At 34.8% G+C, this 26,678-nt stretch overlaps 1 protein-coding gene across 7 annotated transcripts in view; it reads right to left on the bottom strand.

Annotated features, from left to right (window-relative positions):
• The window catches only part of LOC143226205 (dual specificity calcium/calmodulin-dependent 3',5'-cyclic nucleotide phosphodiesterase 1-like), a 219,110-nt gene that overhangs the window by 5,562 nt on the left and 186,870 nt on the right, over positions 1–26,678 (bottom strand). For 4 of the 7 annotated variants that reach the window (XM_076456875.1, XM_076456878.1, XM_076456882.1 and 1 more), the window contains 9 exons: positions 21,617–21,820; positions 17,510–17,576; positions 16,041–16,157; positions 14,598–14,738; positions 12,540–12,640; positions 6,324–6,449; positions 3,237–3,341; positions 2,925–3,045; positions 1,417–1,498 (listed from right to left, as the gene is read on the bottom strand). In XM_076456875.1, coding sequence (XP_076312990.1) covers positions 1,417–1,498; positions 2,925–3,045; positions 3,237–3,341; positions 6,324–6,449; positions 12,540–12,640; positions 14,598–14,738; positions 16,041–16,157; positions 17,510–17,576; positions 21,617–21,820 — 1,064 coding nt within the window. The remainder of the gene's footprint in view (positions 1–1,416; positions 1,499–2,924; positions 3,046–3,236; positions 3,342–6,323; positions 6,450–12,539; positions 12,641–14,597; positions 14,739–16,040; positions 16,158–17,509; positions 17,577–21,616; positions 21,821–26,678) is intronic. The other 3 variants (XM_076456876.1, XM_076456880.1, XM_076456879.1) reach the window with 2 other exon arrangements.

Here is a 26,678-nt window from a genome sequence, read left to right as displayed (position 1 = left end):
GGTGATTCTGTCATATGCATCAAGTTATACATAATGGAAGTACCCTGTCATTGTTCTTGTTATTTGGTAAAGTTCGTGCACATCTACTAGAGGGCTATCTGCGACAGCTGTCCGTAATTTTGAAGCGATGAACGAAAGGGTAAACTGCTAGTTAACATTACCCACACCAACTGCATGGGCTACTCCAATCTTCCAGTGGGATTTGGTAGTCAACTGCTCTCCTGAAGTGTGTAGCGCAATTTACACAAACACATGGCACGGCGCTAGTTTCAGACGAATTCTTTCAAAGGGACACGTGCGTCTCCCGTGACCAATCTCAGGAAACTAAACTTTCGAGTTGCATATTTTTAGAGGGTAATTTAATTAAAAATAATTAATATATAATGAATGTATTAAATAATGCGCTTCTTGTTTTTAGTTTCTACATTAAATATTCCTGATACATTAATATCTTATGATTTAAAGACAATATTGTTATCAGTAGATGATAAATGGTCAATGTACATATTAAAATATAGAATTTAAAACGAAGAGAGGTTTGGAGAAGTATAACGTTGTTTTTATTATTGATAACCCTAACTTATAATATTTTAGCTTAATAGAGAGCTTATAAAATTCATTTACTATTGGTTTAATAGAAACTTATCAATCTTCTATAATATATTTTGCTGAATAATTATCTACGTCATTTACATTATTATATTCCTTTGCTTGTTTTGTGTTTGTGTTGAATTTCGCGCAAAGCTACACAAAAGCTATCTGCGCTAGCCGTCTCTAATTTAGCAGTGTAAGACTAGAGGGAAGGCAGCTAGTTATCACAACCCACCGCCAACTCTTGGGCTACTCTTTTACGAATAGTGGGATTGACCGTCACTTTATAACGCCACAACGGCTGAGAGGACGAGCATGTTTGGTGTAACGGGGATTCGAATCCGCGACCCTCGGATTATGAGTCGAGTGCCTTAACCATTTGGCCATGCCAGCCCATATTCCATTGCAACATAATTTCTGGATTACACAAAGAAGATTGGATTATTGAAAACAATAAGCTTATCTTTAAAGTTGAAAACACATGAATAATGATGAGAATGAACACTTTCTTTCATAGTGATTTCAAACAGCTGATTTTTAAATTATTATTATGACACTTTAGCGATAAACATCTTTATCCACTTACTGTATTTTTTGATAATTTTCTGCATCAGATAGTAAAGCATGAAAGTAAAGTGTTGTCATTCTAGTATTCAAATGCTAGTAACATTTATATATCAACAATCATAAGCTCTAAACATTCATGTAGGAACAACGGAACTTTTGTGTCTCTAAACTTTGAAGTTGTCCAAATTTATAAACATGTTTTTTAGAGCAAATTGTAACATAGCGCTGTTTAGTAACTCGGATTGTTCGCCGACTTACCGATTTGAGATTCAGCAACTAGAGTTGTGTTTCTGTCACAGAGTGGCGAGAAGGGTAGGCCCAATTCTTTTTCTTTGTCGCCCTGAGTGGATGAAAAATCAAAGTTTGAAAACAGAGAGAAACAATGAAAGAAAACATTTAAGTGAAAAAGACTTCAAAAATTATCCTATCACAAGATCTAACAGTTAGTTTAGAAAAGTAAAGCTAATTACTGATAAGTTGTAAATTTACAAGATAATTGAATGAAATGTATTCCTTGAAAACTCTAGGCTCCGATCTATACAGAAACAAATAATTCAGCATCTAAAAACGGTTTAGAGATCGGAACAATAATAAATTCCGCAGGAAGTCCACTGCTGGGCTTTACTAAGGCTAGCCCTAATTTATAAACATTTATAATGACAGTAAATGTTTATAGTGAAACTTAATTTTATGTCAAGAGCAGGCATTTTGTATATTTCAAGTTTGATTGTATGTTTCGGTTGATGCCTCAGTTATCTTCCTTAGAAGGTCTTCAATATAGAAATTAGTAAATAACCCACTTTAAGCTTCGCTGCACATGCAATATCATAAGGTTTTGTTTGTTTTGAATTTCGCGCAAAGCTACAGGAGGGCTATCTGCACTAGCCGTCCCTAATTTAGTAGTGTAAGACTAGAGGGAAGATAACTAGTCATCACCACCCACCACAAACTCTTGGGCTACTCTTTTACAACTAATAGTAGTACTGGCCATCACATTATAACGCCCCGACGGCTGAAAGGGCGAGCATGTTTGGTGTAACGGGGATTCGAATCCGTGACCCTCGGATTACAAGTCGAGTATCTTAACCACCTGGCCATGCCGGGCCGCAACATCATAAGAATTTAGGCTATTATAAACTGTGCAAAATTTTATCAGTATTTTTCATATTCACCAAAATTAGCTTTAATCAAAATTCAACGAACTGACTGTACCAGGGAGTACTAAGTGTTCGTCTTGAAGTTTAAGTTTCGCTGAATTTCTCTAGAAGTGACTTCATCTAGTTTGATGCTTTTATTTTTGTCACTCTGGAGAAAATAACGCCTGCGAGTTCGCGATAACCAGTAACGCAGAATATCATGTTTGAATTAGCTATTTTGTTTGTTTTAGGACAAAGCCACATTGGGCGATCTGCTTTGTCCAGCGGGGGGGAATTGAGCCTCGGATTCTAGCTTTGTTAATCCAGTCAGATTACTTTTAATAAGCACCAACTTATCAGTAATTATATCTGGCTTTAATGAAAATTACATGGATGAATCATGAACAAGCTGAACATTAGTGAAACAAATAAAGCTTCTACAAGTTACCACAAAACCAACATAGATTCTATAAATTAATATAAAACGAACGAAGTTTCTGTAAGTTACCATAAAACAAACGGTTTCTATAAGTTCCCATGAAACGAACAGTGTTTTTATAAGTTACCAAAAACGAATAGAGTTTCCATAAATCATCATAAAACTAACTGAGTTTCTATAAGTTCCCACACCTGTTGAAAGAATTCCTCCATCAGAAGCTTCGTCCAGGGATAATGCACAGTCCATTCTTTACTGGGGTGACTGATGTCACAGCAGTGAAGGATCAGAGCAAGAGCTTTGGCCTTGTCTATACTGAAAACACACAGAAAATTAATTCGTTAAGTGGAAACAGTAGTTTTATAACAAATTCAACTGAACGCTCAAACAAACTAAAACCAAAACCATAAAGACCTGAGTGCCCTTCACCCGTCATAAAAATGTGCTCAACCTCAACAGATGGCACTTCATAAGTGAAAGTTCCTACAACGATCTGTGTGGCTTACCTGAACTCTGGGTGAGATAAAAGCGTTTTCATTGTTTTAATTTGGTGAAAATGTGAGGACATGTCCGTTCCAAGCACCATCTCTATGGTTAGAGCTCGAAAGTCTCTGAAAAGCAAAAAGCCTTCCATTGATTTCATAACTGACCATACACAAAACATGACCTCCCTATCTCTTACACGAATCATGACATTGTTTATTCGTTCTTTCACTAATAGCAATTTTCGTTTTTTTAAGAAAACAAATGATCAAAAACACTTATTACAGTAAACTTATAACCTGCGATGATATTTTGTTACCAGACTGTAAAAATTAACAATAAGGATTTCTTTAAATACATTAAAGGTAAACAAAATGTTAGAATGGGGGGTAGAAAGTTTAAAGAATGTTAAAGGTAGGCTAGTATCTGATGATTATGAGGTAACTGGGTTATTACCTTTTTATTTTTCTTCAGTTTTTACTGACGAAGAATTAAGCAGTATTCCACATCTTGAACAGTTGATAAATGGAAGCTTGTTAAAAAAAATTGGGACTTTTAAAGAAAGATAAGGCCCCTCGGCCAGATATTATTTCCCCAACGGTATTAAAGGAAGTTAAAGACTGGGTATATGAACCACTTGCTACTATTTTTTGGTCAGTCGTTGAATAATGGGTTGGCACCAGAGGACTGAAAGTTAGCTAATTTTACTACTTTTTTCAAGGTAGGTGATGGAAATTGTCCCAGTAATTATAAATCTATTAGTCTTACATCAGCTGTGGGAAAAGATTTGGAAAGTTTCATAAAAGATGTTTCAAAAAGTCATTTACAAAGTTTAGAATTTTATTGGATAGTCAACATGGTTTCACTAAGGAAGATTCTTGAGTTACAAATCTTTTGACATTCTTTGAAAAGGTCCCTACTTATGTAGATGAGAGTAAGAGTGTATATTTGGCGTATCTGGATTTTTAGAAAGCACTTGATAAGGTGCTACATAAAAGGCTTGTAAAACTTTATCTCTTTAGGTGTGGAGGATAAGGTTGCAAATTGGCTAGAAAAGTGCTGGATGAAAGAATGTGCCTTGGATGTAGGAGTTATCATAAGAAGAGAGATTAAGATATATGAAAAGCGTTTTCTCTTAAGAAACGAAGAGTTGAAGGGGATCTAATTGAGATGTTTTTTTCTTCGTACTTAGTGTTAAGAATAGTAGGACAAGGGAACACAAATATAAAATTTGGCAAAGTAGGAGCCATCTTCAGCTAAGACAGTTTTATTTTTCTAACAGGCAATAAATTTAGGAGAGTTTAAGAGAAAGCTTGGTAACTATATGAATTACAAGGGGCAGTTTTAATATTTTTAAAAGTTATTTATTTAATATATTTAGTTTGGTGCAGAGGATGTGACAGTCAAAATGGACCAATAGGTCCATTTTTGTCCCTAAACATTATGTTATGGTGCTGGACTTTTAGTATGGTAAGAATGTAAATCAATTCATTATAGCACCACAAACCTACACAAACAATATGTTATTGTTGGTGAATACGGGGCTGGTCACTTTTCTGGACGAATATGTTGTTCTAGATAGTCATGTTACTGGACATGTGGTATGGAACGAGTGTAAAGCATTAATTATAACCCTACAGGTCTATATAAATAATGTGTTAGTGGTAGTGTATGAACATCCTGCATGGATCAGCTAAGAAAGTTTCATTTTTCTAACAGTGTGGTTTGCCTTTGGAATGGGTTGCTTTGTAAATTCAAATGAGATTAAGAAAAAGCTTGTTAAGTTTTTCGATAAGGGCTGGCTTTAAGATATTTTGAAAAAAATAATTCTTTCAGTTTGGTTTAGCGGATGGAACCAGTAGGTTCCATGTTGTCCCACATCGTTATGTTTACAGTTAGTATGGTGTCGTTCACCACTCGATGTTATTCACTCCCTTTCCACCACATTAACAAGTGAATGTCTCTCACACTCTAACAGCTTTCTACTACGTATGAGCACAATACTGACAAATATCCAAATAATACAGTTATTTCATGTTCCACACTTCAAATTAAAATTACGTCTTTTCAACAACTTTCTTAGATCTTGAACATTCTTCCGCATTACTTAACTAATATGTTGGCCCGGCATGGCCAGGTAGGTTAAGGCGTTCGACTAGTAATTCAAGAGGCGCGGGTTCGAATCCTTGTCGCACCAAACATGGTTACCCTTTCAGCCGTGGGAGCATTAAATGTGACAGTCAATCCCACTATTCGTTGGTAAAAGAGTAGCCCAAGAGTTGGCGGTGGGTGGTGATGACTAGCTGCCTTCCCTGTAGTCTTACATTGATAAATTAGGGACGGCTAGTGCAGATAGCCCTCGAGTAGCTTTGCGGGAAATTCAAAAAGCAAACAAAACTAATATGTTTTTGGTTAATAACGAACGAAATTACTTACAGACTGCGTAGAGTACACCATAACACATGTTTAATGGATCTCCGAATATCTTTAGAGGGTCAATGAAAATTTCATAACGATTTAATTTTTGTTTTCAGTTTCATTATGGACATAACCTTCATACTGTTTGGGGATAAGTTCAGTAAAATATACTAACTTTCACTCTGACTAGATAACAAGATCTTTATTAAAAAGTTTTACTCTTTTATAAATGACCAAATTAAGGATTCCTGTAAACATCTAGCTTAACCCTTTTCTTTAGACCAAAATTAATGGACTCTAAGATTTTTATTTAACAAGTTATATTGAAACGTATCATTCGATGACCAATTAAGTGAACAAAATTTTGTATTAATACGGGAAACTTAATCTGTTGTAGAATATTTTACACAGTAATAGGTTTCTGAGCCAAAATTAGCAACAATCATCGATTGTAAGTTCGTTATGCACGAATTTTGTAATGTTTTATAGCATATGCATATAAAACAGAACTGAAATAAAGTAAGAAATACACTGTTTTCTTAGTAAAAATGTAGATTAGTAAAAAAATAGCAATTCATAAGAAGTGTTTTTATGGGGTTGGGGTGGAAACGACTATTTACAAAAAAAGAAGTGTTCATGATACTGAGGTCAGACCTATATAACGAACTGTTTTCTGATCCAGATTGATTTACCTGTATTCTTCCTTGCTTAGGTTTTGAAGGATGTTTAGGTCTTCGTCCTTCATCAATCGAAAGGTTGCACTAATATGATAGTTTTCTAACACTGCTCGGTCGTTATACAGCAATGCTGTTTCTGAACTGTAAATGAAAAAAAAATCACTTATGCCATTAAAAAAAATCTGGTCTTTTATACACAGATGTAAATTACGTTGAATACAAGAAGGAAAGGACAAACTGTTGTAACCAGTAATGTATGGTTTGTTTGTTTGTTTTGAATTTCGCACAAAGCTACACGAGAGCTATCTGCGCTAGCCGTCCCTAATTTAGCAGTCTAAAGGGAAAGCAGCTAGTCATCACTACCCACCGCCAACTCTTGGGCTACTCTTTTACCAATGAATAGTGGGATTTACCGTAACATTATAACGTCCCCATGGCTGAAAGGGCGAGCATGTTTGGTGCGACCGGGATTCGAACCCGCGACCCTCGGATTACGAGTCTAACGCCTTAACACGCTTGGCCGTGCCGGGCCGTATGGTTTATTGTTTATCACAAAACTTTACAAAGAGGATATATGTGATACATGTACTGCAGTATCAAACTCAGAATTTTACCATTATAAGCTTCCAGAGACTTTAACATATATAATGAGACTTTTCGCATTTTGGTATGGAAGGCAGCAAGTCAACATCACCCATAGCCAGCTCTTGGGCTACTCTTTTACGACAAAGACTAGGAGTAATCGTCACAATGTACCATTGCTCTAACAAACAGACCATATCAGACTTGTGGCACTATATTCTAACTTTGATTTTCAGTTTTAGCCGTAACGGGTATATTTTATTCAATTCTTTAATATTCTGATTTTAGAAAAAAATACACAGGACAAAGCAGTAATAGGCTCTAAAGGAGTACAGAACAATCTTTATCAGTTAGTATTCAAAACAGATCGTGGGTAATACGTGTAATACACCAACTAGAAAAACTGAATGTTGTCTGAGATTTATTAACATTATCTTCCAATCAAAGGAAGCTACATACTTAGATAAAAATTAAAAATGAACGAGGTAATGAGCATAATTAATTAAATACAATTTTGTTAAGTCATTACTTATGAATATTACAGTGTATTGTGTCCTCAGTTTAAAAAAAACTGGTTGCAAACCAAAGTCATAAATGTAAGTCAATCACCTCTCAGTTCAAATATTTGCTGATCGCGCATCTCTTCAGCAATGTAAGTTGATTTGACATTCAGGCAATGCTCGTGAATAAGCATTTGTTACCGATGAACATGCCACTTCAATATGGACTATATGAACCAGGAAAAGTAAGGATAATCGGAGTCCTTAAATATTTTAGACCATTCCGGAAAGTGTAGGTTTCAAAACGTCTTTGATATCTGAAGTCACTTCATGGGAGGCAACACCTTTCATTGGTACCTCGAAGAGTCTGAAATACGGCAAGCGTGCATTCATTCTCGAAATTTTATCTATTTGTGGAACGGGTCAAATAGTTTAGCATGGGGGAAAGTAGCCACCCATTATTATTAGGCTGAGGTCAGGGCCAACAATACCAGCTTTGGGCACCACAAAATATCACAGTATGTGATCGCTGTAAAGTGTTGTACCAACTGTTTCATTCCTGAGAGTGTAGATCTTTGTATGACCGTTAAGACATCCAACTTTTTTCACCATCATATGAGTTATGCTGCTGTATCAAATGGGTTGGATCTAATTCCAAATCCCTCTATCCGGCTAAGTGTGTTGAAAGAATGCTGCTCCCTCTGTCGGTGGCGTACTGAACATATTCTTAGCACAATAGGGAGAAGTCGTTTAGTGTCGGGATACGAGTCGAATACACTTCATTAGGTATCTCGAATACAGGTTGACCTTTTAAAGTCTCTTTCTAATGGGCTATACATTAAAGGCTGCAAACATATGATTTAGTCTCCTAGCATGCACTATGTGATACCACTGGTGTGAAAACTGTTCCACGTTCCTATCGCACTATGAGACTAGTGTAGACACTTTGTAAATACGGTTGACTAGTTTTCATTAGCCTGGTAACTTTCCATATAAGTTAAATGTCTAATTGAGGTCTAGACAGGGTTCGAAAATAGTTTGGAGTAACTAATATGATTTACTATGAAGCTTCAACTAAAATTATGTGTAACAAAAATTTTTGTATCTGCTGAATGACCAACCATTTTTGTATTCCACATCGCGTGACTGATTATCAGCTGTTCCACTTGCATGGCAATAAATTAAGAGTAATGATTTACATCGTCATGTAAAAGTGGATTTTACCTTCATAGCTATAGTATTAAAAGTTCTTATTATCCTAATTATAACACTATGTAACACAATTTTTACTTTTTCTTGTTCCTGGGCAGAAAGTGTTATGCTTATGCTTAAAGTAAATGGAAAAGACCTATTTTTCTCTTCAAACTTTGCTTCCGTGACCTGGGTAATGAAATTTCCAAATTTATCCATTTTCCAGAACATTCCAGGTAGATTAAGTGCTGAATAGCTGATAGAAAATTTTCTAGAATGTTGTAGAATTTACGAGAATTTTTAAGTCCTTTTAGAATTTTCTAGAATTTTTCATAGTAATATATATATACAGGGGCTCACCACTCACCACTTCACTTTAGTTCTAGTTGCTTAAGTGAACACAAGAAGCTGCAAGCATTCTACAGACGCATTCTACTATGTATTTGGCCAATTTATCAAGACAAGAGCGAAAAGGTACTCTCTGACAGTATCTGTTAAAATGTGTGAAGCCTACAGCGCATACTTCAGCATGCCTACCGCAGATCAAGATAAACCCTGGGCACCTCATTTTACCTGCAAGCATTGAAAAACAATAACTCTAGAACGTAAGACGGACAATTTTTGCTCGCTTGAATAATAATATTTTATATTATACAAATTTTAGACCATTTAACATTTAAATATATTTTAATTTATTTTTAAACTTTCCAATAGTATAGAAAAATATCGCATAAAATATTTTGCATGAACCTCTTACACATTAGTTGTGAATGAAATAAATTTATTCTTCATAATAACAAATTTATTTTGCCCTCTTGCAGGATGATACAGAGGGGAAAAGAGAGCCATGAAGTTCGCTATTCCAAGAATTTGGCGTGAATCCACTGACCACTCAAATAATTGCTACTTCTGCATGATGGACCCTACAAAACGTCGGGCTGGCAAGAATGCATCTGCTATCATGTATCTGGACTTTCCATCATCCATCGTCCCAGTGCCACACTGCCTTAAGCTCCCTGTACGCACTCTACCAGAGAGAAAGCAGCTATCCTCAGAAGAGAGCAGTAAATCAGAAGAGAAGGTAGACGTTGACGATCCGGAATACAATTTCAGAGGTGCAGCTGGTGAGAGAAACCCATACTACCCCAACTAAAGAGACCTCAATGACTTGATCAGAGATCTTCGTCTAACAAATTTGAATGCCGAGCTTTTGACATCTAGGTTCAAGGAGTGGAAATTGTCAGATGAAAGTGTGCAAGTCACAAGTCAGAGGAAGCGTCACAGACATTTTTCAAGTTTCTTCACTCGTCAAGACGAGCTCTGCTTCTGCCACAATCTATCCGGTCTGTGCGAGGCAATTGAAAATGCCTGTAACCCGAACGAGTGGCGCCTTTTCATTGATAGCTCATCCAGAAGCCTCGAAGTTGTACTGCTCCATAACGGGTATACGTATTCGTCTTTTCCCCTGGGTCATTCGGTGCACCTCAAAGAGGAATACAACAGCGTCTAGACCTTGCTTGAAGCCTTGAAGCATGAGAAGTATGGCTGGGAGGTTATCGGATACTTCAAAATGGTGGCATTCCTGATGGGTATCCAAGGAAGCTTCACTAAGTTTCCGTTATTTTTGCCTTTGGGACAGCATGGATACCGCAGTGCACTATAACAGGAAGCACTAGCCACAACTGACCGAGTTCTCTGTGGAGAGGCACGCTGTCAAGTGTGAGCCACTAGTGGACCTCCAGAAGGTGTTGTTCCCACCACTGCACATAAAACTGGGTCTTATGAAACAATTTGCCACAGCTCTTGATAAGGAGTCTGCAGCCTTCGAGACCTCTTCCCTAAGCTGTCTGAGGCACAGATTAAAGCTGGTGATTTCGTTGGACCACAAATAAAGAAGATCCTGGATTGCACAGAATTCCCCAAGAAGCTCAGTAGGAAGGAAAAAAGTTTGGGGCAGCTTTGTCGCAGTGGTTTAGGGCTTCTTGGGCAATCACAAGACCGATATATATGTAAAAACGGCTGGTTTGGGTTGAGAAAAATTTTATGTACAGGAGCGAACAACGTTTCGACCTTTTTCGGTCACCACAGGTTTCGTAAAACTGGTTGAGGCTCTGATGAAGAACTACGGCAAAATTGGTTGCAGGATATCCCTGAAAGTCCATATCTTTGACACTCATCTTTTAAAATTCAAGGAGAACATGGGAGTATATTCAGAGGAGCAAGGCGAGCGTTTCCACCAAAATATACTGGACTTTGAACGCCGGTACCAAGGTGCTTATAACGAAAACATTATGGGAGACTATATTTCTGGGCCAATATGTGAAAGTGATTTACATTACAGTCGCAAATCTCGAAAAACTACTCATTTTTAAACATTTTTGTTCATTTTTATATACATTTAGTATAAATACATGTACATCTTTATTCATATCTTGTTTTATTCAAACCTTACGTAAATGAAAATGTGCAAATTTGCCCGTTTTTACATAGAAAATAGGTTAATTTCTAAATTTCGTTATCCAGGTGACAAAAGCAAAGTCTGAAGGGAATAACGGCCATTTTCTGTACTTTTAGAACACAAGCAATTAAGAAATAAGATATACTATGCAGCGACAAAATTTGTGTTACATAGTGTTAGGTGGAGTTTAGTAAGGAAATACATACTTCTGTACACTATTATAATGGAACTTTATTCAAAAATGTCATTTTTTGGCCAATACTTCAATCAATGGGCCTGGTATGGCCTAACGCGTTAAGGCGTGCGCTTCGTAATCTGAGGGTCGCGGGTTCGCGCCCGAGTCGCGCCAAACATGCTCGCCCTCCCAGCCGTGGGGGCGTTATAATGTGACGGTCAATCCCACCTTTCGTTGGTAAAAGAGTAGCCCAAGAGTTGGCGGTGGGTGGTGATGACTAGCTGCCTTCCCTCTAGTCTTACACTGCTAAATTAGGGATGGCTAGCACAGATAGCCCTCGAGTAGCTTTGTGCGAAATTCAAAAACAAACTTCAATCAATAATTGTTTTCAAGAAGTGAAAGAATTAAAGTTGGCCCTCCGATAGTACGACGGTAACTATACAGATTTACAACACTAAAATCAGGGGTTCGATTTCCCTTGGTGGGCTTAGCCCAATGTGGCTTTGCTATAAGAAAACACACACACACACACACACAAAATTAAAGTAGGAGGAAGAAAAAAAGAGAAACGTACAAATAGGCTTAACAAAGGAGTAGAAATGCCATCATGAAATTAATTGAACTTGGGAAAATATGTGTTTCAAATAATCAAAAACAGCTTTGGAAAAATGACCAATAAAAATAAATTGTGTAATTTGTTGGTTGAAGAAAAGTAATGGTAACAGAAAGTTGAAATAAACTACATTAATAATATGATTTGGTTACGATAAACAGATAATTATAATATTGATATAACTATGACAAAAACCCAGTATGACCAGTTGGTTAGGGGACTAGGCTGACAATCTGACGGTCGCGGACTAGAATCGCCGTCAAACCAAACATGCTTGTCCTTTCAGCCGTAGTGGCTTTATAATGTAACGATCAATCCCACTTTTGGTTGATAAAAGAGTAGTCCAAGAGTTGGTTGTGGGTGGTGATGACTAGTTGCCTTCCCTCTCGACTTACACTGCTAAATTAGGGAAGGCTAGTACATACGGTCCTTGTGTAGCTTTCGTGTAATTCAAAAATAAATTATGAAAATAACATAATTTACATTACGATAACAGGTGTCTGCAAAAATAACATAATTCACGTTACTATAAACGGATAAATACGATAATAACAAAATTTACGTTACGATAAACAGGTAACTACAATAATAACATAATTTACGTTACGATAAACAGGAAGCTACAATAATAACACAACTTACTTTAGTTTAAACGGATAACTGCAGAACAGATTAATGAGAACAGAACACACACAACTTGGTTGATTCTTACCCAGACATGACGTGGAAGTTATTTGTTGTTCCTGTGTGTTCATAATCATGTATGATGGCAGCAAACAACGTTGCGAAAACTTCTAGGTCTGTCAGCCAGTTCTGTCACAAAAAAAGAAAGAACGTCTTCTTTCTATACGATTCTAAACATTTATATACTTTAAGAAAACAAACTATGTTATAAAGTTGGAGTTTAAGATGTTAATAATAAGAAACCAGTACCGCCCGGCTTTAGAACCGAATCAACAAGAACCTTCATCTTATACGTGCTACCAATAAAGTGTTTAAATATTATATTAGTAGCTAGAAGTGCATTAATTCCAGTCAATTGATTACGACTTTCTGCTTGTCAATTAATTGCTTTCGTGGTTTTTTTTAAAAGGACATCAGTTTATAATATTAATACTATTTGTTAACCAAAGAAAATAAAAAGGTTTTCTATTTACGATCAGTTTAAAATCATAAACCACTTGAAACAGAGCATTGCGAAAGCAAAACTGTGATGTAGGTGACGTTTCTTCTAAAGTTAACTTGTTATTATCAATTAATAATTAACAGTAACCAGCGATATAAATAAGCACAGGTGTGTGTAATTATGATTAGCAGCATAACGCCAGATTAAGATGTTTATTGGATGACGTTTGACCAATAAACATTCTTTGATTTTTTATTGGTTTCATCGGTTCCTTTGTGTGATTTTTTAGGGTTCTAAGGTTATGATCAGTTGAAGTGCCCTAAAAATTCTGCACTAAAATGAAACTCACTTTTCCATGTTTTGTTTCTAAACTGATTTACAGTTCTATGTATGTTTCACTATTATGATTATTAGATGTTATGCTCAAAACAAGGGAAAGTGCCGAAATGTTTTTTTTAATTTCAATTTCCCTATTTAGAAGTTTGTCCAGTTCTTACACTTAGTTTTGTAAACATAACCAAGTTAACTACATTTTTGATTATTTGTGTATGAGTAATATTTGCTCTGATTAAGAAAACAAAATATGCGCTTTTTTAAAAATATTTAACTAATGTAAGATAATCTATTTTTACTGCGTTGGAAACATAATTACAGAATGCATACGTGTTTTTCTTATTGGACAACAACTACGGGATATCTGCTGAGTCTACCGTGGGGAATTGAACCTCCTCATTTTAGGGTTGTAATTTCGAAGATTAACCTCTGTTCCACTGGGGGTACCATGTAAGAATGACCCGTGGCAGAGTGAAGTTAGCTATACAATTCTTTTGTAAACGTTTTGGGTACAATATTTCCAAGTTTAGACGATATTGTCGATAGAACAAACAAAATTATGTTTCTTCTTGTAAATTCTAGCATGTAATACGAGAAAAAATACGAAAAAAACACACACACACACAAACCAACAGAGGCCTACGGCGTGATAAAGTCTGAAAGTACAATAAAATGTTAAAACATAAATTAAAAAGTATCTGTTAACGTTTCGGTCAAGGGCCCTTCATTACGACTAAGGTTAATTGGCCTACGCTTTGACTGTACTTTATGTCTTTCTACGATTTTAACCCTTTTATTATTCACCTTTTTAATTGTGTATTTAGGTTTAAATAACATCACACCAACGTAGAAGATCACAAGAACAAAAAATCAAAGACGGTGATGTATATGGTGAACAGAATGTGGTTGAATTACTGTTACACATTCTATTATTGAAAGACCTTAAGAACGTTGATTTGACAAATGAAATTGACCTAACACTAATGTCTAACGATACGTGTAATTATTTATAATCATACTACGTCACCTTAGAAAAGGCGTTAACACCATAATAACAGTTGCTGGTGTAACAAATGTATTATATAAATAGCGTTCCGATCACTGCTGTATTTGTCGCAGCCCAGCCGGAACGTACTATCGCCAATGGACATAGTATGGTTGAAATACTATCATACATTCTTCTTTCTCTTAAAAACCCTAAGAAACTGAATAAGAAAAGTAGTGTTAAGATATATATATATAGTAGACGTAATACTTATGTTTCATGACAAGTATGATTAAGTTGAACACAGTTTCAGTAACAGTACACACCGCTAATCCTCCTTGACAAAGCATATAGTGGACGGTCTGGGTGACGTCAGCAGCATGGATATTATTATGGTAAGGATTTTTGTATTTACAGTAGCCTGATTCCATCTGGATCAGGAAGTTTTCAAGAACAATAGCCGGGATCTAGAAAGAAGTACAACACTTTCGCTGAGGAAGTAACAGATATTATGGTATCATAAGTAAAGCTGATTAAAATAAAAATAAATATTGAATTAAAAGGAAACTTTCGAAAGACCTACGAAACAAGTACTGAATTAAATTGAAAAGTTATTAAATCAAATACTAAATAAAACTTCATAGAAAACAATCAAACAAGTATTGGATGACTCGATTTTATGAGGCAAGTTGAGAGAGAAACGGGATTTTTATCTTTTACCCTGGAAATGAATCAGCGAAAAAACAGTATTATTAACAAGCCAATATCGGTCCGCTGATAGCGTATTACATAGATGATTCGATTTTTATACGAGGCACATTCAGAAAGAAATGGAATTTCTTCCTTTAGGCTGGAAATGAGTCAGCAAAGAGATAATTCTGTTAACAAGTCAATATCGGTCTGCTACTAGAGACATTGCGTGTAACATGTTTGGTGTGTAACACTGTTAGAAGATTGAAACTGAACGATAAGGCTTTAGAACAATATGTTGCAACTAGTGCTTTTAAAAATGCTGGATAAACACTCCAAATCCAAAAGACAGCCTTGGCTTACCAACCTGTGATTTCTTGTTTTCTTTCGTTTTTTCAAGAACACTTTGCCTGAATAACATTTTCAAACAACAAATGTTCTAAAAACACCCTTTTTAATTGAATTAGTAATGGACCGTACTGGTTTGTTGAACCTTAAAAAAACGATAAATAAAATGTGATATTCGGTTATTCTTAATAAAACTGTGTTACGATGTTTGATTGTTTACATGTTGAACATCATTGAAATACATTTGTCAGGCGTATGGCTGACTGCAGAAAATAATATCCAGTTTTTTCTTAATACCTTATATAATATTTAAAATTTTTAAATGAAGTGAAAACACATATTTAAAATTTGAGGTTTATATACCCCAAGAATCTTGAACAGAAAATAAAAAAATGAAATTAAAAGTTAAATCAACTACAAACATTTTAAAAACAGAACTCAGCCTAATGGGATTAAAAAAGGCCCACTAAGCCTACTTATAAAAAGCAGATGGTGCTCACCGTGACATGCAGAATAATAAGGCCTAATCACATTGTATAAGAAAATGTAGTAAAAACTTCATATGCATCTTTTCAAGGCTTTCGGAAAAACGGTATTTCGACCAATATGTGCCACATTCTTAGATCAAATCTTTGTAATAATTATGAGTACATTTTTACGAAATATATGAGATTCCTTCTACCTTTCCAAGCGGTATATCAGTTAGCTTTATTCACACACTTAATGCTTGCCTTAAACTTTGGAACTAAGCCGTATCGATTGAGAAGATCAGTAGCGAGGTAGCGAAGGATCTGTCCATTGGCTATTTTATTCACAGAAAACACGTCAAACGTCCAGTCGTCCACGTTCTGAAATTAAAACAAGTCATTCGATGAAGTAAACTTTCACCCAGTTTCATAACATTTCAAACTATACATTAACTTTCTCTTTTACGTTTTGATGGTTGAAATCTTCCTCTAATCACTTGCCTTATTTTCTTCAACGCATCATGTAGAAAAAAAACACAACAACAAACAATTGTTGTCTCTGAACACTTCAGTTTCCTGCCTCTGGAATTTGTATTGCTTCCTTACTTCTAAGCGTTTTCCGATGATGAGTACAACAAGATTATGCTTATGTGACAATATCTGTCACTAGGTGGTAGAATATGAAAATAAGTTTTGTGTTTTTTTTTTACCTTACTATTAATTAGAATTATATTTGTTTTACGAAACTGCAAAATTGGAGTGCAGTCAAATCTTTGGAATCAAAGAATACTTATTGATATTACAAAATATGATATCCTAGAAAATTTTCAAATGGAACTGTGATTGTTAGTCAAACAAATGAACATCACTTGGTTTGTTTTATGAAATAACACAGTAACATGGTTTTCGAAAATAGTATACAAATGCAAATATTATGAATGCGAGATGTAACTTCAAATCTTTTTTTGTAACGAAAGGATTTGTAAAAAAACAACAAAAAACATGGCGATTATATCGTCATCTGTCAGTTGTAACTTAAATTTTTGTTTTCTGTAAAATAATATATATAAATATGGGATATAGGCTGATATAATGGAGTTTTAAGGTGTTAAACATATGCAGTGTAAGGTGGAGTATGAATTTTAATAGGGGGTTAGAGATTTACGCATATTTAGCTAACAGCAATTTAAGTCTTAACTATTCTACTAATTTATGTTGTTTAATTATTTTAGCATTAGGCCTAAACTAAAAGATACTCTAGATCGTATAAATTAGATCTAGCTAATAAGAGACCAAATAATGGCTTCCTGTAATGGTGATTTTTATTCAGTTGAAATATTTGGATGTTTTATAAACTTCATAAATGACCATTAATTCATGCACCGTTTCTAATGTGTCTGACTGTAACCGCGAGTACAGCGGTAAGTCTACGGATTTACAACGCTAAAATCAGGGGTTCGATTCCCCTCGGTGGGCTCAGCAGATAGCCCGATGTGGCTTTGCTATAAGAAAAAAAAAACACTGTAACTTGCGGGTAAGTAGTGTGTGCTTTCTTATGGCAAGGCCACATTGACATCTACTGTGTCTAGTAAGGAGAATCCAACCGTTAACTTTAGCGTTGTCCCACCGGTGGACTTACAATTAAGTGCATAAAACTACAACAACTTATGAACGTTTTAAGAGATAGGTGTTTTTTTAAACTTCTGTTATTTCATATTTTTTTTATGTCTTACCTTAAGATTTTGGGCAATTTGATTTGGAATCTGCATCATTGCTGAACTAGACATTCGTCTATAGATCCTGAAATTAGAAATATTATAGTGAATCTATTTAATTGTGGATTTCAGAAATGTGCAGACAAAGCTATAACATACCATTAAATTCATGGATATTGTAGGCAATTGAAGTTGAACTGACTTTTAATTACTTGGTTATTGAAACATAATGGTATTTCAAATGCTTGCAAAATTCAAATAATCAGCCTGTTTTAACGTCTCATGTAGTTCTACACAAATACAAGATTAAAAATTACATTTCTAAAGATAATTACTCACGACTATAATGAAAATATAGCAAAGTTTCAGTAAAATCGATTGCTTGTTTAGAATTAAACACAAAACTACACACTTGGCTAGGCCCGGCATGGCTAGGTGGGTTAAAGCGTTCGACTCGTAATTTGAGGGTCGTGGGTTCGAATCTCCGTCACACCAAACATGCTCGCCATTTCAGCAGTGGGAGCGTTATAATGTTACGGACAATCCCACTATTCGTTGGTAAAAGAGTAGCCTAAGAGTTGGCGGTATGTGGTGATGATTAGCTGCCTTCCCTCTAGTTTTACGCTGCTAAATTAGGGACAGCTAGCGCAGATAGCCCTTGAGTAGCTTTACGCGAAATTCAAAAACAAACAAACACAATGGGTTATCTGTGCTGTACACACCCCAAGTATCGAAATCCGGTTTCTAGCGATGTGAGTCCACAGACATTTCTTTGTGCCACTGGGGGACGTTTTAGTAAAATGCAAGCGTTTGATTTGTTTTGAATTTCGTGCAAAGCTACACGAGGGCTATCTACGCTAGCTGTCCTTAATTTAGCAGTGTAAGACTAGAGGGAAAGCAGCTAGTCATCACCACCTACCGCCAACTCTTGAACTACTCTTTTACTAACGATTGGCCGAAACATTATAACGCTCCAACGGCTGAAAGGACGAGCATGTTTGGTGTCACGGGGATTTGAACCCGCGATCCTCGAATTACGAATCGAGTGCCTTAACCAGCTGGCCTATAGTAATTGTATCACTGTTTTAGTGCACATAAGTAACTCATAGGAAAGGCATAAAAACTGTTTCACTGATGAAGAAAAAGAAGATTACCACATTTGAATACTTAGATCAATAACTGACCCCTATTAAAAGCAAGAAAATCTGTAATTTGTTGCGATGTGTAAATTTGGCAGAGTGTTACGTTTAGTGTTCATTTCGACACATAAATAATTGTTATTTATAGTATTTCAAAATTATAATTTTAAAGAATTAAAACTATACTATCATTTAAATGAGCCGATCTTTAGCGAAGGCCACTGAAACTTTCCGGTCAGATAGTCTGTTTCATTATGCAGTTAACAATGGATTGATTACCGTAGCAGTTTGCAACTTCATTTAATGAAACATTAATTGTGAAGTTTGTTGATACTTTCGTTTTTAATCGTTTGTTAAAAAAACAACAAACAAAGATTGTCCTATCTTATGTTTCCATTTCCGTTCACATTCTCAGGTTAAAATAATTTTATGAAATACCACTATTCTTTAGTAATTAATTCTGAGGTAGGTTAAAACTTTCAGATGAAGCTCGAGTTTAACCGGTCGTTTATTAAACGTGAGTGATAACTTTAATTGATGGCGTCCCTAAGGATCCCACTAGGTTTTAAGTACCCTTTTTAAAAACCACTTAATGACTTGCTATTTGTCCCCGCTGGGACAGCGGTAGGTCTTCGAATTTACAACGCTAAAATCAGGTGCTCAATTCTCCTTAGTGGACACAGCAGGTAGCTCGATGTGGCTTTGCTATAAGAAAAACACACACATACGTGTTATTCGCAGGTTCATGATATTTTTTTTGGTTACATAGTTCTTAATAACATGTGAATCAGACGCCCACATATTGTTGATGTTTTCTTAGTGCAATGCACTATCTGCATTCTGTCCACCGCGGGGAATCGAAACCCAGATTTTAGCAATGTAAGCTCATAACGTACTACTGATCCATGGGGGGGTCACCCATATACAAAATAAAAATATCATAAATATAGCATTAATCGTACTATTTATTGGAGTTCCAAAGAAAATAAGTGACTTCCCCAAATTTCTTTTTACACTGAGTATTGTAATAGAAAAAAAATATATATATATAATTACTCAATACGAAGAACCATGTAGACCTTTGCCTGTGGTGAACGGTATAAAATCAAGTCGGTAGTTTGAGAACTAGTATTCACTATATAACCCAAACCAGATCCTCAGTTGCAATTATTTGCCAGTAGCTGCCATACTTTAGATATCCGATCGGAGTCAAGATGCTACGAGGCAAAAAGCCAATGAATATAAGTAGAAAAATGGTTTTGGATGTGGTGGTGTGTCTGTACAAAATATTTCAGCTTACATACTTATGTTTAGGTTTAATGCGGATAATGCATTAAAGAAATAGCTACTGAAGCTTAATGGATGTGGGCATGTGAAATATCGACCAGGCCATCCGAAGTTATCCAATCTTCTGCTCATCCAGTCTTTGAAGTCTGTTGAGAAAGGAAACCTTACACCAAGCATTAAACTTGTACGTAGTCTATAAGCCATTCATCACAACCATGATTGCAAGGTTCCTTGTGACCCGAAAATCGAAATCAGTTTAAGACACGTTGAAGAATAATTACACAAAAAAGATGAACACTTCTCGTCATTTTTTATTGCCTGATTTTCCAAACGAACATAATATTGTTGTAGTATTATTATTGTTAACTATTTTAAGTCTTCGAAATCCCTAGAAGACTAAATGAAGAATGCAATGTTGAAAACGAGTAATAAGCTTAATACAATTACAATTATTCACTGTTTGTTTCAGACGGATATGCTTGAGTTTGACATAAGCCTGGGAGATGATTTGAATACAAGTGTCTCATTATAACCGTAAATAGTGTCTTTTGGGATAGTTTGTTTTGAATTTCGCACAAAGCTACTCGAGGGCTATCTGTGCTAGCCGTCCATAATTTAGCAGTGTAAGACTAGAGGGAAGGCAGCCAGTCATCACCACCCACCGCCAACTCTTGGGCTACTCTTTTACCAACGAATAGTGGGATTGACCGTCACATTATAACGCCCCAACGGCTGAAAGGACGAGCATGTTTGGCGCGATGGGGATGCGAACCCGCGATCTCAGATTACGAGTCGCACGCCTTAACCACCTGGCCATACCGGGCCCCTTTTTGGAATAGTGCCAAGGTGCTAGTTATTTATTTATTGGTTTGGACTTGACCCTTAGGTAGTAGTTAAGAGAAACATGAATGTCTAGTCATGTTATAAAAAGTGAGACATTTCAAAGCTTAAAATAACTGAATGATTTTGGAATGGGCCATTACTTTCGTAACGATAATGTACCACGCACAGATAAGATTATAAATCAGTCTTGTCCCATCAGAAGACGTTTAGCTGTATCATCTGATGATCACAAACGAAAGAATAACAAGAGTCCAGCTCCTGATTAATTCCAAATTAAATTTCTAGTCGTGATAGTACAAGAATCAAAATCCACATGATTTTTATGGTATTTAAGTTTTAAACACGATAGCTACACCACTTCATTATTTCATTCTAAAAGTTTATAGTTTTGTACAAGTGCTCTGTTATGAAAACGGATTCAGATATTTTTAACTAATAGTTTTGCTTTAATATAAAAATTCATTGTAACTAGTGTAAAATACCAGTATTTTCCATATATTCATAAACAAATGTGCAATAGATATTTATTCCCTTATACAGGTTTCTGTTAAGATTGAAAGTCCGGTATCACGAATTTTACTGGGTATCTGCATCACCTAAGCCTATTTTCTGGTTCTAATAAAAGAAAATTTGATTTAATTGCAAAAACTTTCTTTAGAAAATATATTTACCATAATTTCAAAAGTGTAGTATTAATATTGCATTATTACTGTACAGTGTTTCCTAAGTGTAACAAACAAAAAGCTATGTGAAGCCACTACTTGCCCGACTCTTAATTCTAATAACTGACAAATTGTAAAATTACAGAAATATTATTTATTTGTTGTTAAGTTCACCATGAGATAGAGACACTTACTTATCAACCATGATTCCAGCTCGGATAGCATTGGCTACCGATCTGAAACGTGGCTTATCTTCGGATCGTCTTCTTTGTGCCGCCGCTTGACGGGTGAAAGTTGACGCCAACCAATCACGTACTTCGTTTGGTACAGCATCAGGTTGAACTTCTGACAGCTCGTCGTCTTCGTCGATGAGACGTCTGCTGGGTGAAAAATTAGAACTGTGGAAGAATTACCAGTTTAATAGAATGTGTTCAAATATTCATTATTATTTAATTCTTCCAAGCATAAAAATATTTCCATTGTTCTAACACAGATCAATTATTCTTCTATCAGCATAAAACTCTAAAAAAAAAGTTAAAGAGGTTATTACAGTTGATTTAACTTTTTTTTTAAAGTTGAAAATTACACCTTTGGACGGAACTACAGGATCGCTATATGTCTTGATCTGTATTTCTGAGAATAAATTTTCTGATTTCTGTAATGAAGTGATATATTAGATTGTCAGTATCTGATCACAATCTGAATATTCTGATGTTTCAATCTTTAAACTTTAGTTTTATTCTGCAAACAACCGGAAATTTGAATTTTCGTACTTTACTCTAACTGGTAACATTTAACGCCTGTAACGAAAATTTAAACGGAAAGGGACCATTTCTGGTCAGATGCAAGATGGATAGTAAAGGTTTTTCTGGTTGTCATGGAAGAGTATGATGATATATATATATATATTTGAGCTACGCGGGATAAAAATGTGTTTGGGACAAAGAGTGATGAAAGCGCCGTTTTTGTGACCCAGTTCGAGGTGTCAAACGGAGAGGAGACTAAACTAATGAGGCGTATCAAAAGTCAAATTATCTTTCCGCATGCACTTATATATAATCGAGGCTTACCGCTATTAAAATTAGTTACTAATAGGTTTATTGAAACTAGTATGAAGGCTTTGTTTCGCTTTTCTGGAGATTCCTAGAACGGTTAAAATTTCAAAAGAAACTGATTCAGGAACAAGTCCTTTCTAGATTCGAAGTTTATCAAAACGAAATTGAAATACAAGTTACTGTATTAATATCAAACGTCAGTAATAACAACTAGCATAATGCAAAGATTAAATTGATATGTATTTAAAAAATAAATGAACACAGATAGTTCACGCATATTTTTTAAAATATAATTTGTACGTCAAAAGTTATTTCATCCAGTAAATTGTTTTACAGTATTTCTATAAGTGTATGGCTCTCTTGATAGATTTAGAGTATTTCTATAGAGGATAGTATTTTATATCGAAGGATAAGAAGTGTTAATCAGCTGCGAGTTAAACTAATATATTTAACATTACAAAAGATACAAAAGGAAGTACCAAGCAGATTTTACTTAAGAGTAACACCTAATTAGTACCTGACTGACTAATGGAAACTGAGAATTGAAATAAACTATTTTGTTGTGAATTCCTGTCTTTGTTTGTATAAGTGTAGTTCTTAATATATTTAAGTGATTAAATCGATATATTATATTATACTGTAAAAGAAAGAGAAAGCTTTCATGTAAATTTAAAAAGAACCGAATGCGTTATTTTACAACAGTTGTGTTCTCCTAAACATAGAGTGGGGTGAATTGCAACGCAAACGTTGTGGTATAAACTTTGTGTTCTTCTAGTAACACAAATGATGTACGGTATGGGCTGCTCATGAAGAGCACGTAATAGAAACTAACCGTTCTTAATCTGACTGTTTTTATTGTTTTTTATGTGCTTTTTAATGTGACCTTAATTAGAAAATTACTAATATGTAAATATCGCCCTCTATGTTTCTAATGAAGACCGATTTTAAAGACAAGAACAATCAAATGAAATTTTCGTATTATTTTATTGCTTTCAAACTCATTTAAGTGAAATTCGAACTAAGCAACTGCTTTTCTGTTGTTGATTTTAGGAGCTTATCTGAATTAAAGTAATACAATACACTCATGGTTGAAGTTTTAAGAAACCCGAGAGAAAACTAATAAAAAGGTGCATTTGTGGACAACAGGACTGGGAGGATTTAGGAGTTAAATGATAGTATTTACAGCATTTCATTCGTCGAAAATTTAGGATATTTCTAAACAGGATCATACTATCAGATTTAGTCGAACCTTGTGATACAATTAATACTGGTACTATCTTATAGGCACATCATTATAGGCTTAGGTGAGTGTTAACGTCACCATTGCTAGTGCTGTCGTTTGGCTTAATGTCAAGCTCAGCTGGGTTAATATATTGTACTGTCATGAGCTTAATATCAGATTTGGTTTGAACCTCATGATATAACTAACATTAGCACTGTATACCTGGCTTTAAATCAAGTTCACATTAGCCTAATAATTCGTTCAATTAAATATTAGACTCATCGGGTAATCGTAATTTAATATTTATCTTTATATAAATATATATAAAGATTTATATAAATATAAATATTAAATAGTGATACCATTATTATTTGTACTGTGATCAGGTCTGGCTGATCTTTTTGATAGTGATGTCGTTAAAAATCGCAAGCAACTTTAATTTAGTGTTCTTTTTTTTAGTAACAATGAGTGTACTTCAAGATGGCCGTCATTAAAATACTGCTTAATCTATTATGTAATTTTGATTTAAACCATTCTAAGGGCTGGGATCTTTGTTCCTATAAGAATTCACTCGATTGTTTTATTTGGAATTTGCTTGCTTATCGACCAATTGTAACTTGGAGTGGACTTGTAAAGAAATATTTTTTATTCTAAAATTCGTTAGGTATTTGCAAATAAATGTAAACCTTTCCATAATTAGTCAAGTGAGAGATAAATTAAAACTTTCTTATCGGATCGCGACGAAAGTGATTGAAACCTTTATATTTAGAAGTTAAGTATGTAGATTTTCGAAGAAACTTCAACCCTTGTGCATAGAATTAGGAAGTAATTAGTTATGAATTTAAAGCTCTTTAGAAAGCGTTTTAGAATGTATTGAGGAAAACGTTGATCTCTAAAGAATTATTCTATAATCAATACGATATTTAGTCCAAGTACATTAGAGATAATTTGAAAAGAACAGTGCATGCCAGGTCTGTCTTATTAACTAAAATAGCTTTGAAATACACGACATTCTTCAAAAGCAACAACAAAAAACAACAAATGTAATAGCTAATAGCATCATTACATTTAGTGTTCAAGTGCATATGAATAGTTTGAGAATAAATAAATCGAAAACGTTATAAAAATTCTAAACTGACCCACTGCAATCACTTCTTAATTTTCTGAAACAGTACTGAGTTTTTTTATTTTTTATTATCAAGGCTTTAGATCATAATATCGAAAAGGCTGAGTTATTATTTAAACTGTTCTCACAATTTTAGTAAGAGCGACGAAAGTTTGATGTTTGAAGTGTATGCAACGATATCCGGACAAATATCAGTAGAATCTGGATGTAGGACTTAGTTACAAACAAAGGGAATAATATTTTTTTCAACTTACTTATTTACATGAAGATTGTTCTTTTCAGAACATCCTAACTAATTTTATAGAGTGTATCTTTGAAAAAAAAAACAATTCTTAAAGCAAATAATTTGTCAGATGGAATATATATTTTGCTCTATTTTGTCTTATATCGTTTTGATGAAATGTTGTTCTGAAAATATGGATGGGTCATGTAATCGTCATTCTTCGACATTCAAAGCGACTCCTATGCTACCATTATTGGGCCGAAAGATTTTATACACACGACGAAAATTATTGAGCAGAAAATTATTTTCACACAATTACTATTCTTGAGAGGAAACATATACTCAACTGATCAACATTCTTAAGCAAAAAAAAATATATATACTCACAAAATCAGCATTTCTGAGCACAAAAATATTACTCAAATGATCAAGATCTCCAAATCAAAAATATACTGCGATAACCGACATTCGTAGGAAAAAAAAAAAAAAAATTGCCCACATGATTCAAATGACCAATCTTCTTGGACAATCGATTTAATGACTCACAAAATCAATCTTATTGGAGAATGGAAAGTAACTCATATGATTAAAGGATTTTTGAAATATCAATACAACTAATATCTTTATGATTGTTAATCTGAGATTCTCAAGAACACCAATCTTAAGCAGAAAATTGTCACTGAAATGGGAGCATTCTTGCATACTAAACACTAAATGACATAACCGAAGAATAAACAGAATTAACATGATAAACTTTTCCCTTTATTGGAAAGTGACTCTCATGATCGACGTAATCGAAGAATAAACAGGATTAACATGATAAACGTTTCTATTCATTGGAAAGTGACTCTCATGATCGACGTAATCGAAGAACAAACAAGATTAACATGATAAACGTTTATCTTTATTAGAAAGTGATTCTCATGATGAACATGACTGAAAAATAAACAGGATTAACGTTTCTCTGTATCCGAGTGACTGGAATAACTGACGTCATCTTACGAAAAAGAATGATTTCAATGACCCAAAAATAACACACAATTAATAATTTAGTTGATAATTAGTTATTTACCCGATTGACCTACTTTTAGAAACGTTATTAAACAATAGAAAGGGACACGACCCCTCAACATCCCTGGAGGAGTAGATTTAAGTTACTTGATAACCGATCTTTGTATGTTCTGGACGATTCCAGTAAAGATTATAGCTTCACAGTGAACTTCAACTCACATGTACATACTTGGACTGTGAGTGACGTCTTATGTGAACAAAATTTTGAACGGAAAAAACTGATTGATATGTTTATTATTGTAAAGTAGTAAAGGATGATTACAATAGTATCAGACAGTGAAGGGTGGTTAACATGATCAACATCACCGGACAATAAAATGAGATCACAATGATCCACATCATTGAACAGTGAAGGGAGGCTATCATGATCAACATCATAGAATAGTGAATGGTGACTACAGTGATCAACATCATTGAACAGTGAATGGACTGCCATGATAAACATCATTGAACAGTGAAGAGTGACTACCATGACCAACATCATTGAACTGTGAATAGTGACTACCATGATCAACATCATTGAACAGTGAATAGTGACTACCATGATCAACATCATTGA

The sequence above is a fragment of the Tachypleus tridentatus genome, chromosome 9, assembly GCF_004210375.1.
Source record: "Tachypleus tridentatus isolate NWPU-2018 chromosome 9, ASM421037v1, whole genome shotgun sequence".
Classification (NCBI taxonomy): Eukaryota; Metazoa; Arthropoda; class Merostomata; order Xiphosura; family Limulidae; genus Tachypleus; species Tachypleus tridentatus.
Note: the sequence above shows the minus strand (reverse complement) of the source record. Positions and strands in the feature narration are given on the sequence as shown.